General features: G+C 35.2%; 1 protein-coding gene across 1 annotated transcript in view; it reads right to left on the reverse strand.

The window, feature by feature from the left end:
• LOC107674770 (nostrin-like) overlaps positions 1–4,979 on the reverse strand; it is a 7,347-nt gene extending 2,368 nt beyond the window's left edge. The window contains exons 1-12 of the mRNA XM_016468870.1: positions 4,951–4,979; positions 4,444–4,529; positions 4,134–4,217; positions 3,328–3,390; positions 3,167–3,248; positions 2,333–2,395; positions 2,095–2,193; positions 1,897–2,022; positions 1,719–1,817; positions 879–1,004; positions 685–793; positions 214–302 (exon numbers count right to left, since the gene is read on the reverse strand). Coding sequence (XP_016324356.1) covers positions 214–302; positions 685–793; positions 879–1,004; positions 1,719–1,817; positions 1,897–2,022; positions 2,095–2,193; positions 2,333–2,395; positions 3,167–3,248; positions 3,328–3,390; positions 4,134–4,217; positions 4,444–4,529; positions 4,951–4,977 — 1,053 coding nt within the window. The 5' untranslated portion in view covers positions 4,978–4,979. The remainder of the gene's footprint in view (positions 1–213; positions 303–684; positions 794–878; positions 1,005–1,718; positions 1,818–1,896; positions 2,023–2,094; positions 2,194–2,332; positions 2,396–3,166; positions 3,249–3,327; positions 3,391–4,133; positions 4,218–4,443; positions 4,530–4,950) is intronic.
• Between the last annotated feature and the right edge of the window lie 6,023 nt (positions 4,980–11,002).

Consider the following 11,002-nt stretch of genomic DNA (forward strand, 5'->3'; position numbering starts at 1 on the left):
ATGTGGAAAATAATGTGTTTTTTGAACCTTAAACCACATAAACACATTTCATTACACCAAATACACAAAATAATGTTCTTTTTTAGCAATGTCATATGACCCCTTTAAATATACAGGGATCAAAACAATTTAATATTTTTTTGACAAATTTGAAGCAAAACAAAGTTATGATTAATATTCAACAGAACATTGGAATGAAATGTAACATCTGACCTCATCCAGTAACTGTTCCGTTTCCTCCAGGTTTTTTTGATTGGAGAAGTTTGGCTGTTCTGTGTATACTTTCACCATTTTCTCTAAACCTGAAATCCAGATTTATGTGTCAGTGTTGAGCTAAATGTCATATAATGAACAATATAAACAGGACAGAACCACCTAATAAGATCTCTGAGGAATAAACCAGTTCTGTTTAAAGGGGGTCATATCATACTTCTTAAAATTCAGTTCCCTGAGGTCTAGTTTTCATGAACTTCCTACAGTTTTCACTCAGATTAGTTCTTCTGGTATTTAGGAATAACAGTATCTGTCCTGTTTCTTCCGTTTTATATAAATGTGCCCTTACAGGCAGATTTCTGGACACCAATAGGTGTCTTTGACATGTTCCTTCAACTTAAATGTTCACGATATGACCCTTTTAAATCACATACACTCAGCTATGAATCACAGTATCTACAAGATCCAAACCTTCTCTGTCACTTTTTGATTTTGTGATGCAGTCCTCCAGACGCTGAAGTTTGGTCCTGATGGCATCTTTCCTTCTGTCTTTTCTCATGACTGTTTTTCCTTCTTCCTCCTGTATAAACACACACACACAAACAGCAACCCATTTCATATCAATTCTGCAACACAAATTTGTGTTGTAAACTCAAAAGACTTACAAAGTAGTCAGCCATGAGAAATTCAGCTTTGCTTTCATCCGCTGTAGCGCTGACGTCCTCGACCAGCGACTGAATGTCCTTCTCCACATCAACTTTGCGTATGGCCTGCTCGATCTGTTTATGACTCTGTTATCAAAAACATTCAGCAAATCCACCAGTAAGACTGACCTGAAGTCAGTTTAATCGCTTCAAGAAATGCTAAAATAAAAGACATCATTGCTAGGCTTAAATTAATCTTCACTTGAGCTAGTTTTTTTTCACATTAAATTTAAAATGTTGCCTTTTAAAGTTGAATTTGAATTAAGGTGTGTTGCAGAAAATTCTTTAAGAATTCAAGGGGAAAAATGTGTCGGTGTAGCTTTTATTTTATTGGATTATTTATTTTATTGGATTATTAAAAAGAAAAAAAATGGTTAAGGAGCAGGTTAATTTCCACAATACTTACATTTGCTTTAAAGCCTTCAAAACGGTCTAAATATTAAAGAATTAAATCCATTTTCAAATGTATTTTAAATTATTTTAATAATAAAACAGAATTAAAAATAAAAAAAAATAGATAATATTGAAGCCAAATATTTATGTATCTTTATGAGAATATAAAAAAAACGAAGTGTGGACCTTTTGTGGTTCTGTAGGCTAAATTATTATTATTGTTTTATTTTTTATTTATTTTTTTGGAATGTATTGAAAGTACTGCATTCTATTTTAATTCATTTGTGGTCATTTAAATTCAAATTCACACTTGTAAATTCAAAGGGAGCATCTTAAAATCAGAATTTCTCCCAGCACTTTTGAATCTGTTAAAGTTACCTTCAGTGTTTGGTGGGTTCAGTTACTCACGTGAACGACAGTCTGTGCGTAGACAGTCATGAAGAGACTGTACTTGTCTAGGGTGTTGGACAGAGTCTCTATTCTTTGCTTCTCAAGCTCCTGAACAATCTGAAACGCAGAACTGAATCAGTCAAAATGCAATGGATTTCAGAGATGAAAATGTAAAGATGTGGAAATCAGCTGGAACCTGATAGCAGGTTTTCAGCGTGTTCTCCAGCTTCAGTCGGATGTGGTGACCCTCCATGTTGGTGTTAAAATATTCCTCATCAGCTCTGGCCTGAAGCTCTGCTGATTTAGTCAATCTGTTCAACATCTAGATGAAAATAACGTCACAAAAATACCTGTTAATTGCTTTTCCCTATAGCCAATTAACCATCATATTTACCTTCTGTTTTTCCTTCTCTGTACAGATTTGCTTATTTTTCTCCACAAAGCTGAAGAGAGCTTCATGTTCTCTCGTCAACCCAATCAGCTTCTTTTTCAGCTGTAAAAACACATTTCTGCTCAAAATATATCCTCCTCATGGCAAAACAAGATGCAAAAGTACTTTTGAATCTCACGTTAATATAGTTTTTTTCTGGTCAAATCTCGATAAACATACTTCTAGCTGTACCTTTTCTTACCTTAATTTGTTCACTCCAGTTTGTAAGAACAAGCTTTCCGGACTTTTCAACAGCATTGTCAAGCTGTGAACATACGAGACTTACTGTAGTGTAAACATGCTGCTGTAAATCGCAATATAAATATATGCATAAACATTAAAGAAGTAATTCACCCAGAAATTAAAATGTACCAATGGATCCTCTGCAGTGGATAAAAACATCACAATAATCCACAAGTGATCCACACCACTCCAGTCCATCAATGAACGTCTAGTGAAGTGACAAGCTGTGTGTTTGTAGGAATCGTCAAACTGTTGATTCCTGCTAAAATATGAGTCCTCCATCCATAATGTTGCTTTCTCCAGTGAAAAAGTCATCTTGTCTGAATCAGGAGAGAAATATGAACAGACCAAGCACCATTTACATGTGAAAACAAAACAAATATGTGGGTGGATTTTGATGTGAAAGGACAACAGGACTTGGACTTTTCACTGGCGGAAACGTTATTATGGATTATGGACTCGCATTTTTTTCAGATGCGAGGGTTTAAAGTTAAATGCCTTAAAGATGGATTTGTTTTTTATAACCACGCAGCTTTTCACTTCACTAGACGTTAACTGATGGACTGGAGTGGTGTGGATTACTTGTGGATTATTGTGATGTTTTTATCAGCTGTTTGGACTCTCATTCTGACGGCACCCATTCACTGCATGAGGATCCATTGGTGAGCAAGTGATGCAATGCACAACTTCTCCAAATCTGTTCTGATGAAGAAACAAACTCATCTACATCTTGGATGGCCTGAGGGTGAGTACATTTTCATTTTTGGATGGACTATTCCTGTAAGTGACATACCGGTCTTTTTCTTTTGCCGTGTTCATCTAGGATTTGACGGATTTCCTGAATAGCATCTTGGTTGAGAGCATTTGCCAGTATGCTGAAAGAATAAGCCTGATATAAATACACAGCAACCCACATGAATAATAAAAAGAGGCTGATCCAGTGCAGTGTCGTACCGGTGGGCATCTGCTGAGGCGTACATTTCATCTGAAATGAAGGACCACGCACGATATGTGGAGCTTTGAAGAGGAAAAACTGTCAATGAGTTTGCAAGACAAGTGCATCAAATATTAACCTGCACTGCTGACGCGGTTAACATGACGTGCAAAATTTGGTCTTATTTTCCAGTTACACTAGCTACATGAAAAGCAACACTATATAAGATACTAAGTGTTGTTTTCCGAATATGTATTTTTAATATGAGTTTATTTTGTCTTGCACTTGTTTTTGACTTCTTTATACTTAAAACAAGTGGGAAAAAATGTCATTGCATTAAGACAAAATACACTCGAATTAAAGATATGAGAAGATCTAATATCTTCTGATTTTTTGCTTTCCAAGTAAATTCAGCTTGTTTAAAAGATTTTTAAATATCTCACTTATAATTATAACATTTTGCCTATAATATTATTACATATATTTTTACTTGTATTTTAAAAATATTTTATAAATTCCTTCTACTTCATTTGCATGTTTTAATGTTTGCTCCTAAAAAACTGGAAAAAATTAAAAAAACAATTTCGATATTAATCATTCAAACCTCATAAAATGAACTGAAAAATATATATAATATCTAAAAATATATTAGTGTATATTTCCTCACAATGTTAGAGCACACATTGATTTTGGGACTAAACTTTTTTTTTTTTTTAAAGATGTAGCACCCATTGTTATTTTTATAATATTTTTATTCATATTATATCTAGCTTGAACTCCTGAGGTTGATGATTAGATAGATAGATAAATAGACAATCTATCTCACTTGTCACACATCTCTTTCGAGACTTTAAGAAGTTTCCCTGCGATCTTCTGAAGTCCTTTCGAATAGTTGATCTCCAGTTCAGATCTAAATTCACAGAAAACAATGTCTGTTGTATTAGTCATGCTTGTTTGCTCAGGTCAGTGAGATTCTGCCCTGAACATTTCAAGGATTTCAGGGTTTTGGAGAACTACTGTATTCTTTTCCATTGTATTTTCTTCTCTTGCGAATGGAAAGTCCGAGTACCTTCAGTGTCTTAGAGGTCAAGTACTACAACGACCTCAAGAGAAGAAGAGCAGAGATCATATGTTACCTTTGCTGAAAGACGGCCAAGAGCTCTTTGCAGAAAAACTCGCCATTCTTAGAGATTCTCTTCAGATCCTGATACAGCAGATTATACTGAAACACAATATACAGCCTAATTAAACAACAAACCATCTATCTATCTACCGTTCTATCAATTGTTCAAGAGAATAGCAATGCCCTAGCAACCAAGCAGAACACCATTGTAACCACTCAGGACATCTTTGAAACTGCCTCTAGCATCTAGTCAATCAGTCTTGTCTCTCTGTCTAAACTTTCAAACTTTCAGATGGATTAAAAAAATGTTGGTGGACTTTTTCAAGTAAGCTTTGTCAAGTTGACAGCAAAGTCCAGACAAACTTAACTCTTAGTTAATAATAAACAATATGGAGCGATATTGTGAAGCAGACATCAACACATCTGTACACCATTATGCTCTACAACAAATATCAAGTTAATAGTTGAATTTATTTGTTTTGACAGTAGAGTTAAGAGAATTAAATGGCTCTAGACTCACAGAACAGCTGCTCAGCGGGTCCTTCATCTTCACACTGGTCGTACTTTAACTCTGCAGATCGAACTTTGACCGTCTGTTCCTGAAGAATGCATGCGGAAATCACCTGTGTGCCTGTGCAAGATTATGGCATCATTAACCCTCCATAAAACCAGAGGAGTGGCGGAATGCAGCTTCAGTCTTTGCTATAGCAATCAATGTTTCACTTTTGTCGGCTGGTTTAATGTTTGTCTTGATATTGCCAGCAGACAGTACTATAATAAACAACCATTCAAAAGTCTTGAAACATCTATTTTTTCCCCTCACATTTCAGAATCATAGTTAATCAATAAAATATGAAATTACAAAAATGGAAGAATGTGCTTTTAAAAATGATTTCAAAAGATGGTTTTTGCACTGATGCCACTGAATACTCATTTTGGCTTGCTTTCAGTAAACCATTTTTAAAGGAATAGTTCACCAATAATGAACATTTGCTAAAAATGTACTCACTCTGAGGTCATCCAAGATGTAGATGAGTTTGTTTCTTCATCAGAACAGCTTTGGAGAAATGTAGCATTACATCACTTGCTCAACAATCCTCTACAGTGAATGGGTGCCGTCAGAATAAACAGCTGATAAAAAACATCACAGTAATCCACACCAGTCCAGTCCATCAGTTGACATCGTATGAAGTGAAAAGCTTCATAAGTAAATTTTCTTTTTTTTTGGTTAGCTATTCCTTTAAAAGAAGTTTAAAGGAATCCTAGATAATGATATATAGACCCAAATTTCCATTAAATTATGTACATTTATATATTTTTTGAGCTTTGATTTTTCTGTAGGTTCCAGCTCTGGACAATCAAAAAAATGTGTTTTCTCTAGTCTTTGTCAAAATGTTTGTAAAGAAACTCATTAATGGCACAATTTATTACAATGTATGACTTTTTAAAGAATGCTGGACTCTGGTCAATTGTAGAATTCTGTGGTGAAATATTTGCATGATGCTGAACTGCAAACAGTCAAATTGCAACAATGGTTGATTTAAAGGGTAAAACATCTGAACTTTAAAAAACTAGGTATTTATGCTGTAAGCAAGAAAGAGAGACTATTAAAATTTGTTGTTACATTGTATGTTTTTTTTCTTGGTAGTATTTCTTTTAGTTTAATAATGCTTTGACACTTTTATATGCAAACAAAATGATGAACTTAAAAATGAATTGAAATTGCCCATATTTGCTAGCTGTTTGCGATGAAAAATGATGTTTGTACATAGTTCTGGACAAGTGGATCAGACCGAGCACCACAACACTCTTGTAGCCAATCAGCAATAAGGGGGCGTTTCCGTTCATGATGGGGTGAGAGTCAGAGAATGAACAAGCGGGAGATTTGTAGAAACACTGCAGAAAGAGAGACGTTACCAAAGAGGAAATGTCAGAGGACCATCAATGGAAAAATGAGAGCCAGCCCAGCACCCGCGTTAATATAGGAAAGGTTTTCCAGCGCTGGAGAGACGTTAGAGAGCGGAGAGTTGTTTCACAGAACCAAGATATACTGTAGCAACGGGATAGTTTTCAGTGTTTGTCTGGAGCTGGTGTGCTGGCGACTAATAACGAACTCTTGTGATATCTTCCCTTTTTGTTTTCGGGTTCCGCTTTTCTCACATCTTGTCACATGTGTAATGGATTTGTTACTTGCCTATCGCGTTATTTAGGGAACTCGGAGCTGATCATGAAACTGCATTTGCGAGTCAATGGGGAGTCGACTTCAAAAGAGTCGATTCCGCGACTCTGAATAGCCGTAGTGTCGGGGTCGATTCTAGCGCTGGCATCTTGTTGTCGACTTCGTTGCCGTGTCTGAAATCGCTCACTTTCACTAATCCCTATATAGTGTTTCTCGTGACTTTAGCTTCTTTAAAATGTATTGGCAACAACTAGGAAACGATGGTGTACTCCTCATTTCAAGGTGTCATCTCTGAACTGATCTTTTAATGTAAGGCTTCGTGTCGAAAAAAACCTACATTTAGTGTGCAATATACGACTGCCATCTTGTACATTTTTCTTATTGATGACCCTGTAAGTAAATGGAGCTGAGGAGTCGATTCCGGGAGTCGACTCTGAAAAACATAATCGAACACCCCTATATTAGCATTTGGGGGCAGAGCAACGTGTAATTGTTCTAGTCTCCGCCCACTCCTCCCCCTGCACCAATCAGAACGCTCATATCCACATTGATCAAAGCAGCTGTTCTAGACCTGGAGGATTATAGGGTTAAAGCTGATGTACTGGAGCATTTTAAGGTTTGACTCCAAGATGGTCAAATCTCTAAAAATATGTAATCTTTCCGGCTGCAAATCTTCTGTGTCTGCTGTTTATAGTTATATTAAGTTTTCATTATTATTTGGGATCTCTTTAGAGGTGCTGTATCCCCACAACACCTTAAAAAGACCGTTTCTTATTAGTTATCCTCTTCACTTTATTTCCCCCCTTTCAACCTGCTGGAAAGATGAATGCAGGCTGCAACAGTGCCATATTAAAGAAAACTGCTTCAAAATACCATAAAATAACAATATCCCTCACATCTAATCTTAAATTAAGATAAAATAGAAAGACCGATGCAGCCAAAACAACAAAAGCAGCCAGAAGTGTTTTGGTCTGTCGTGTTTATTTAAAATACATGGCAACATAATTCATTAGTACCGCTGATAATCAGTTTTCCAGCAAAGGCAGAGAATACAGTTTTTTTTTGTTTGTTTTTTTAAATCTTCGCCTTTTTGACATCAAATGTAAACCACATAACACAGCAACCTGGCTAATTAGCTGTAGCGCTTCTCCAGCTCAAAACAGACAGCAGCAGTGACCTTCCCAACACTGAAAGAAACAGCATCAAAACACTCGAATCAAAAGCTTTAAATAAAACTTGGCTGAATGATGATCAAATGCATGAGGAAAACCAGAAGAATCTTTTATTCTAAACTAAAAAAAATCGAAAAAAAAAAAGAGACAACATAAGTAAGACCAGTGTTTGGTGCCACTTATTCATCAAAGTGCATGTAAGTATGTTCATTCAAACATGAATAAAAGTGTGATAGTTTGATATATTTCATGGGATTCAATGAGAAATGATCATCAAATATAATCCCGGGACATTAGATTCTTTATACCTGCTGTGACTTGATGGTATTAATCAGTAATCATTTGATAAATTTCAATTTCTTTCAAGTGAAATCACATTGAAATACTTTCCAAAGGTGCAAGTTTCCTACTAAAACACTTTACTTAAAAGAAGCAGAATTTTTTCCAAGTCGGGCAAGATTTCTCGATAAAATACAATAAGTGTCCCTTTTCTTTTCAGCACCCAAAACACTAATACAGGCTTCCCATTATCAACGTACACTACCGTTCCAAAGACTTTTATTTTGAAAGAAATGAATACTTTTATTCAGCAAGGATGCATTCAATTGATCAAAAGTGACAGACATTTAAAATGTTACAAAATATTTCTATTTCAAATAAATGCTGGTTTTTAAACGTTCTATTCATCAAAGAATCCTGAAAAAAGGCATCACTACATGTATTTCCACAAAAATATGAAGCAGCACTACTGTTTTCAACATTGATAATAAGAAATGTTTCTTCAAATCAGCATATTAGAATGATTTCTGAAGGATCATGTGACACTGAAGACTGGAGTAATGATGCTGAAAATTCAGCTTTGCATCACAGGAATAAATTACATTTTAAAATATAATCAAATAGAGAACAGTTCTTTTAAATTGTAATATCTCACAATATTACAGTTTTTACTGTATATTTAATCAAATAAATGCAGCCTCGATGAGCAGAAGACACAACTTTCAAAAACTTCTCGCCAACCCCAATCTTTTGAATGATAGTGTACTTGTGAAAATATGTTTGGTAAAGGAATGTCATTGATTCGTCATAAACCACTAGTTCATTTGAACAAATGATTATTTTGAGTAAATTGACTGACTTGTTGTTACCCCGTTCCACGAAAATGACGCTGTTGCTCGTGTCGGAGCTGATGCTCAGCTGGGGAATCTGAATCTCTCCATTTAAATCATGTAAATGATAGTTACTGCATAACCTTCCTACAAATAATTATAGTGCATTGCTGGGCTTAAATGTAGCATCTGAAGTTGTCATGCAACGTCACAAAAATAAAACCAGCGTGTTCACAAGATAAATGCGAGTCACCGCATTAAGCATTTCCAGTTTAGACTGCTTTGTTGACGATAATCAAAACTAGATGTTTTGATGTTATCATTTCCTTATTTGAAACCAGCAGATTTAAGGCCACATACATTATATGCAAATACAAATGCAGATGTGAATACTTGCCGATGCAGTGCAAGTTATTCTCAGTAGTCAACCTGGCGAGAAACCCAGCAAACAAAAATGTTCTGAGAATGTTTTGTACCTTTCAAGTTATTAAAACATTTCACATTTTCTATGGTCATTCAGAATGTCCAGTTTTTCAAAAATGTTGTAAAATGTTTTTATTTCTTGGTTATACAAACATTAACAGTCCATTTTATAATTTTGCAAACATTATGGGAACATTACCGTTAAACGTTCTGAAACAAATACCATTGAAAAAAATTGGGGGGGGGGGTCATGAATGGTATATCATCATGGTATAACGTTTTTTTTTGCTAACATTATTAAAGATCAAATAACTTTGAACAAACATTGTATTAATGTTACAGGAAGAATGTTTGTTCATAACTGACAGAAGTTTTCCAGAATGTAGCCAAAGTTATGAGAAGTTACTCATGTCGGTACTAGTAAACTGTCAGTGTTATTAAAACGGTTCAACTAACTTGCTTCAACTTGCAAGATTCTGTTCAAAATATTGTGCTTTGAATTGCAATTTCTTTTGGAATGCACAAAATCAAGTATTTAACATTCATATACTGTACTTGCGTAAGGTATATTTTGGGAAACTTTTGTGGATGCTCGTCTAATGTTTTTTAAAAGTACATTTAAAAGTAATGTTCCCATAATGTTTGAAAATTATAAAATTAATTGTTCTAGTAACGTTCACAAAACCAAGAAAAAATGATTCTAAAACATTTAAAAAACTACATTTTGAACGTTCAGAGACCGTTTTTGTAACTTAATGGAATTGTTAGCAAAACGTTCATAGAACATATTTTTGTTAGCTGATAAATGCGTTTAACTACAGGTGGACAGCTGAAGTTCCAACAACACAACTTTGTGATGCATTTTGCATATGTTTGTTGGACCTTGTGACCATAGTTGGCTAATAATGCTTTTAGGAAACACACCCAGAGCAGTTCTAGACTGGGCACCAGCTCCAGCACCAACATCTTGTCGTGGAAAAGGGGAACGTATGTTTAAAAAAACCAAAAAAAATAAAATAAACACAGAAATGCAAATTTATTAAAGATACAAAAATGAAAGGAACACGCCACTATTTTTGAAAATAGGTTCATTTTCCAACCCCTAGAGTTAAACAGTTGAGTTTTACCGTTTTCGAATCCATTCAGCTGATTTCCGGGTCTGGCACTATTATTGAATCGAAACTCTTTGGTCATTTTTGAGCAAGGTGCTAACGGTCTAATCAGATTCAATGATCTATGCTAAGCTACTGCTTAGCATTATTAGCCAACTATGGTCACAAGGTCCAACAAACATATGCAAATTGATTGATTTTTCTGTACTGCTGGTTCGTCTGGTCAGAGGAGAACTGGCCCCCCGACTGAGCCTGGTTTCTCCCAAGGTTTTTTCTCCATTCTGTCACCGATGGAGTTTTGGTTCTTTGCCGCTGTCGCCTCTGGCTTGCTTAGTTGGGGACACTTCATTTCCAGCGATATCGTAGACTTGATTGCAAAGATACTATTTAAACTGAGCTGGATGTTGACATCACTCAATTCAATGATGAACTGTCTTTAACTGAAAAATTTGTTTACTATTGTCATTTTGCATTATTGACACACTATTTTCCTAATTAATGCTGTTCAGTTGCTTTGACACAATCTGTATTGTTAAAAGCGCTATATAAATAAAGGTGACTTGACTTGACTTGACTT

This window comes from Sinocyclocheilus anshuiensis, unplaced genomic scaffold (genome assembly GCF_001515605.1).
Source record: "Sinocyclocheilus anshuiensis isolate Anshui unplaced genomic scaffold, SAMN03320099.WGS_v1.1 scaffold680, whole genome shotgun sequence".
NCBI classification, from domain to species: Eukaryota; Metazoa; Chordata; class Actinopteri; order Cypriniformes; family Cyprinidae; genus Sinocyclocheilus; species Sinocyclocheilus anshuiensis.